The sequence below is a fragment of the Gigantopelta aegis genome, chromosome 3 (assembly GCF_016097555.1).
Source record: "Gigantopelta aegis isolate Gae_Host chromosome 3, Gae_host_genome, whole genome shotgun sequence".
Taxonomy (NCBI): domain Eukaryota; kingdom Metazoa; phylum Mollusca; class Gastropoda; order Neomphalida; family Peltospiridae; genus Gigantopelta; species Gigantopelta aegis.
In genome coordinates this window covers 72,461,150-72,468,367 of record NC_054701.1, presented here as the reverse complement: position 1 = coordinate 72,468,367, position 7,218 = coordinate 72,461,150, and the positions used below count along the sequence as shown (strand labels likewise).

The 7,218-nt window shown below is 38.5% G+C and overlaps 1 protein-coding gene across 1 annotated transcript; it reads left to right on the top strand.

Annotated features, from left to right (window-relative positions):
* Positions 1-3,667: 3,667 nt before the first annotated feature.
* On the top strand, positions 3,668-7,218 carry LOC121368828 (40S ribosomal protein S23; the record flags this gene model as incomplete). Its single annotated transcript, XM_041493574.1, has 3 exons — positions 3,668-3,834; positions 5,172-5,292; positions 7,030-7,218. Coding segments are annotated over 3 exons (435 nt in total), but the record flags the coding sequence as incomplete, so codon positions are not given.

Below are 7,218 nucleotides of genomic sequence, written 5' to 3'. Positions count from 1 at the left end.
TATATATATATATATATATATATATATATATATATATATATATCATGAGCGTCGATCGGTGGGGGACAGGGGGGACGCGTCCCCCTCACTTTTCAACGCCGGGGGAAAATATATATAAATGCCACAAAAAAAACCCATTCCAAATCTGTTACAGGAATATAGTCTATGGCAGCAGAGCTCTAGCTACTATATTCGAAGTCGCATAATATACAATAAAATTACACACACAATATATACACAATAATTCAACGGTGACAATAAATTTCACGGAACTTGCCAGTGAATGCTTTAACCGCAATGTACATAGTGAATAGAACCAGTCGAAACCCAATTGAGATCTCGTTCAGTTCTCGCGAGATCGTCCTTTTACAAATTGTCGCTAATATGGGTGAGTTTGTTGCCCACGTGCGTGAACAATTTAACAGAATTACACAAAAACAAACAGACTACAAAATCAATAAGTTATCAAGACGACGTTCTTTTAGATATTGTTTGAAATAGTGATATGTTTCAATCGTCTGATTTACGCAACTTGTGCAAAATAAAGTTTCTTCAAATGGTATTTTGTGTGGTCGACTCTGCACGCACAAGCGATATGGTTTTCTTGAAATATTAATTTAAAATGGGGACCGCAAACCAAAAATATAGTGACTTTTTATATGTGTTCTGATGAAACACCTTTAAAATAATGATAATTTTATTAAAGTTTCATCTAACCATGTAATTAAAATTAATTTTCTATTCAGGGGAAGTAACTCCGTGGGAATCCATGGCGTTTCGCCCCGTTTGCCCCATGTACCAGTTCGCCCCCAAATATTTTGTCAGTTCGCCCCAAACACTAAACAATGGTTCACCATATTTTACATTTGAAAACTCTCCAAAAGAATGTTCCATCCATACAGTTCAATTCAATATAATAAAAATTTTGCGTTTTAAAAATACTAGCCCGAGTACTCTGACTGTAAGAGAGCTAAACGGACATTTGGACATAAACATGCTCTCATTACAGTCAGAGACCAACCTATGTCTTTTTTTGGCAATTCCTGACTACCAAACGGTAGGCAACGAGTCCCGCTCTAATACCACAACAATCCTATGTTTGACGTCAAATACCTTTACATCAATCATTTTCGAGTTAAGTGATACAAAAAAATCCACATATTAATCACTAATACACTTACTACAGAAAGAAACCCGACAGCACCCACATTCAGCTACGCTTCGTGACACTCCGTCACAACAATTGCAAAGCTCGGCGATCTATTTCGAGACGTAGACCACGTGATCGCGCACTGGGCGATTCCGCCTTGTGCAGCAGTTACAGGGGCCGTCTCATATCAAGCGAAGTTACAACATGGAAGAGTTGGCTAATGCCGTTTTGGATGAATTTGGATTTCATTACGTCATTAAACCAAAACAATTACACATTATTGATTCCATTTTGAATTTGAAGGATACATTTGGGGTGTTATCGACAGGATACAGCAAAAGTATGTGCTACGCAGGCCTTTCCCCAGGATTTTTTTAAGGCGCTTACATATATAGCATCATTATAACACAAAAATCAAGCCAAAAGAAGTTGGGTAGTGGGTTGAAAACCGTTAAGTGTTTGCCTTCAATATATCAAATCATGTTGTGGTTGGTTTTGGGGTGGTTGTTTTTTTTTGTTTTTGTTTTTTGGGGGGGGGGGTTAAAACTTTAAAAAAAAATAACCCATCAATTCCCCACCCACAACAATTTCATAATTTGCGCCATGTTGTTGCTGTTGATTTCAGCGTCGTGTTAAATGCTTGTCACCTTACAGTTTAACAAATAGATATCTAGCATTATCTAACAAATATGATTATTGTAAACTAATTCAGTATACGTTTAACTGCAATTTGTATAAATACTGCATGTTCATTTCCTGCGATCGCGATCTCAGTGCGTGCTCTCGACCATAGGTACAAAATTAACAAAGACAAAGGAAATAACGAAACTGCAGTTAGGTATTCATTGATGCAAACAACTATTGTTTTTCTACACATTTACATCAAGATTTACTTCCGTGTAATCGTATTATTCATGTCCGCAACGATGTCTCTTGACACGTGGGTGTTAGCTGACTCTGAAGCGTGACGTATATTACGCCGAGAGCTTACCTCAGTTCAGCCAACGAACGTTCTTCCTAACGTTCGCGAACTATTTGATTGGTGTCCGTCGTTTCCATTTGGTTTAACGTGAAGCGCACAAACCAGTGTAGCGAACGTTTTTGTTTTCGCTCAGTCTGGCTGAACTCGGCCCTTGGGATAGCCGACATGTCTTTCGGCCCTGAACTGGCATGTGTATTCAAATTGACATGCAGTGTCGGTTTGTTTTTATTACTTTGGTTTAAAGACTTTACAAAATTAAAATAATGGTGACATGTTTTACTCAAGAATTTCACCTTCAAAGATGTTTATTCAATTAATAGGTATTTTCTTTTGATTTGTCTTGATGCGTAATTCCCAAGCATACAGACATTATTACAACAAGCAGTTATCTGGCGGATTAGTAGTAGCCGATCACCTGTACCACGTGACCAGCACAAGCCCGCCGACAATTAAAACGGTGCGATCAATGGACCTCAAAGTGAACATCTAAAGAATTGCAGAGATACCAAATGGAAGTGTGATAATGTGTGGTGAATGACGTTACGGATCACAGCTCCATTGTTTTGTATACATGTTACAAATTAAGCCGACACGGTCCTGCAGTTAAGGCACTTACCAGACATGAAGGCGCTTACTTGGCTGGCAAAGGGAGCACGGGCCGTGTCGGCTTATCGCTCTAGGGAAACCCCTGCTACGTACTGCCTCCTCTTATGAGATGACCCCTGTAACTGCTGCACAAGGCGGAATCGCCCAGTCTCGAAATAGATCGCCGAGCTTTGTAATTGTTGCGACGGAGTGTCACGAAGCGTAGCTGAATGTGGGTGCTGTCGGGTTTCTTTCTGTAGTATGTGTATTAGTGATTAATATGTGGATTTTTTTGTATCACTTAACTCGAAAATTATTTATGTAAAGGTATTTGACGTCAAACATAGGATTGTTGTGGTATTAGAGCGGGACTCGTTGCCTACCGTTTGGTAGTCAGGAATTGCCAAAAAAAGACATAAGTTGGTCTCTGACTGTAATGAGAGCGTGTTTATGTCCAAATGTCCGTCTAGCTCTCTTACAGTAAGAGTACTCGGGCTATAAAAATACATGTTTTCCACCTTCCCAGTAAAATGTCTGAAAAGCTGCGAATTACACTTTCATGATATGCTGGTTAGTGTGTCACAGGGTCATGTGACTTGGCTATTGGAGTCGACAGGCGGTTTGGCAAGCGATGGGGAAAATGTGACTTTTTTATTGTGAATATATTAAAAACGGATCAAATGTTTTAGAATTAATTTTATTGATACTTCATATATATATATATTGTAAAAGGTATACATAGATACCAAACAATAGTGAATTACGTTTTTGATAAATGTGGACTTCAAAAAAAAATATTAACTGCAATTTGTTTTAGTAATTTTTGCAGGTTAATTTTTATTTTCTAAAAAATAGATTGCTTTTCGCAGGCCGCTATTTCGAGCCAAGCAAAAGGTCTGGTGACCCTTCCATTTTGTTGAGTATAATTTAATCTCTGATATTGTTGTTTGTGTTTAGGAAAGCCTAAGGGTCTTCATACAGCTCGGAAACAGAGGACCCACCGCCGAGAACAGAGGTGGCACGACAAGGACTACAAGAAGGCCCATTTGGGAACACGATGGAAGGCTAACCCTTTCCAGGGCTCATCCCACGCCAAGGGAATTGTCTTGGAAAAAGTGTAGGTTAACCATTTGTTGTACATACGTAAAAATATCAATATTTAAATAAACCTAGGAATGGCACAGGTGTCCCATGCCAAGGGAATTATCCGGGAAAAAGTGTACGTTAACCATTTGTTGTACATCTGTAAAAATATGAATATTTAAATAAATGTAGAAATGGCACACGCGAATAGATGCTAACGCTTGGCCCCTCGCCCCAGGCGATTAGAAATCCCCGAGGGCATGTACAATTTAAATGGCGCTGGTCCCCCGGGCGTGTAATACTGAGCAGTTGTGACCAAGATTCATGATGCAGACAGCCAAACTATTTTGTCAATAAAACCTGTTAAATATACAAATTGTAGATGTATTAAATTTCATCAAAATAAATTGACATGAGGCATATTCGGAAGCGAACATTTTGTGTGTATGCTTTGTTTTAGTTTCGTCGGTCATAAATAAACTCAGTGTAATAGATCATGTTGGCATCGATCGATTTTAACTAGCTTCTTTCAAACGTCTCGAGTTTACCAGTGGACATCTAAGTGTATTAGGACAATAAAATAATTCAGTAACAGTAAAGATTATTCCCGAGTTGTATGACTTTGTAAAACCCCACCCTTTGCTGCCACTTTTATGGGGGAGTGGGGTGTAATTTAATAATAAAAAAAAAAAAAAACACACCCCAAAAACATTGACTGAATGACGACCAAGTTGGTGTAATTTACTGTAATGTTTATCGTACATAATTATGATCTTTTAAAACGTATCAATTGTTAGCAAGAAACCTGTGACAATGGCTTCTAAATAAGGAATCTCCATTAAACAAATACGAAAACTAACCACAAATGACAACAAATTTGAAAGTTCACTTTTATTAATTTTATTATGGATGTCCATCCTTGAACAACTTGCTAGATCCCATATAGGTTTCGTCTTCTCAAACTGCTTCACTAATGAAGTGGGGGTGGGGTGGGGGCTAGTGATTTTTCCTGGGGACTAGTAACTTTCTTCAGCTATTAATCCCCCAGGCTTTGTTAAAGTATCAGGATTATGTTTGTGATTGCTAAAAATTAAACTGCACTGAAAATGTTTACAGAGGCACATTTTGCTTGGGATAGTGTATATAAAATATCCCTTGCTACTAAAGGAAAAACGTTGTGGGTTTCCTCTCTATGTCAAAATTACCAAATGTTTGACAACCAACAGGCGATGATTAAAAAAAAATTCAGTGTGCTCTAGTGGTGTCGCTAAACAAAACAAACATTAACTTTCATTTTCAGCAGACCTTGTGGCTTGAAACAGGAAGTAAAATGTGACCTGCTGTTACTGTTTTTTTAAATTTGTTTTTCAGGGGAGTAGAAGCCAAACAGCCTAATTCTGCCATCCGGAAGTGTGTACGAGTTCAGCTGATCAAGAACGGCAAAAAAATCACTGCCTTTGTCCCCAATGACGGCTGCTTGAACTATATTGAGGTGAATTCTTCACATCCCACGTAACTTTTTCCAGGGATATACCAAATATGTGTCATATGATAAACAGTTTATGAACATTTTAAATTTTATTTGGGCAACATTTGATCAATGAGACGTGCGGTTGGGACACTTGATCAATGAGACGTGCGGTTGGGACACTTGATCAATGGGACACTTGATCAATGGGACACATCGCCATAGTAATCATTGTTTTATTTCTAAAGGGGCAGGGACATAGCCCAGTGAGAAAGCGTTCACCTGATGTGTGGTCGGTCTGGGATCGATCCCCGTAGGTGGTCTGTTTCTCGTTCCAGCTGGTGCACCATGACTGGTATAACAAAGGCCGTGGTATGTGTTATCCTGGCAGTTGGTGGATATTAAAGATCCCTTGCTCTAATGAAAAAATGTAGCGAGTTTCCTTTCTAAGACTGTCAAAGTTAACAAATGTTTGACATCCAATAGTCAGTGATAAATAAATCAATGTGCTCTAGTGGTGTCATTAAACAAAACAAACTTGCTTTATTCAGGCCCTCAAATTTCACAGAAACCATTGTTTCTGGTACCGTGTCATTGGGTTCTCATTAAAATCACAGAACCGAAATTTCATAATTGATTACAACATTCAGCAAAAATAATATCTATATATAATTATTAAAAAAAAACGTTTCTGATTATCACAAAGCACAGAACCAAAAGAGTGTTTTCCATGAAATTTGAAATCCTATGGCCTGTATATTTCTAAATTTCTAGATATTTTAAGCTGTAATAAATAAAATGCAAAATTTTCAGTCAATTTGTTTTTCAAATTGGGAGAAGGAGATGGATTTTTTTTTTTATGAAAAAAATAAATGTTAGGACATTGAAAATACTGCACATTAAGGATCATGTATGTTTAAAGAAGAAAAAAGTGTTTGTCCAATGAGGGGGGTGGAGGATACAAGTTGAGGATTTATATTATTATGACGTTATATCTTTATTAGTCCCCTGTCGGTTCAACCAGATGGGACCATAGTGGGGGTTTTCTATCCGTCGTCTGTCTGTCCGTCCAACATAGTTTTCAGGACTATTTTTTTTACTGTGCCTCAAATTTTGTATATAGCTTTAGATAAATTTTGAATTTTATGGGAATTTATTCAAGAGGAAGGTGGGATGTAGCCCAGTGGTAAAGCGCTCTTTGTTGCACAGTCAATTTGAGATCGATCCCCGTCATTGGGCCCATTGGGCTATTTCCCACTCCAGCCAGTGCACCACGACTTGTACATCAAAGGCCGTGGTATGTGCTATCCTGTCTGTGGGATGGTGCATATAAAAGATCCCTTGCTGCCAATCGAAAAGAGTAGCCCCATGAAGTGGCGATGGTGGGTTTTCTCCCTCAATATCTGTGGTCCTTAACCATATGTCTGACGCCATATGACCGTAAATGAAATGTGTGGAGTGCGTCGTTAAATAGAGGCATAACTGTCAAAAATGAAAAGCTCGGTCAAAGCAGGCCAATAGGAAAAATATCTGGATTAGGGGTGGGGGCTTAATCTCTAGTGGAGGGGGCACAGTCTTTGGGGGGGGGGGGACACAATCCAGATTTTTATTTATCTACAGTATGACCCAAAAAACATACATTTTTGTCTTTTTATATAGATATATATATATGTATGAAACATGTTGACTAAAATTATTGTTGTGCAAAATTTTCAAAGGTTGTTAAATCTTGTTAATTTGGCTTTATTTTGTCATTGCCAGGAAAATGACGAAGTTTTGGTTGCCGGGTTTGGACGGAAAGGCCACGCCGTGGGAGATATTCCCGGTGTGCGGTTTAAGATTGTCAAAGTGGCCAACACCTCGCTATGGGCTCTGTTCAAGGGCAAGAAGGAGCGACCACGATCATAATTTAGTGGACTGATATTGAATTAAAGATGGGATGATCATGAA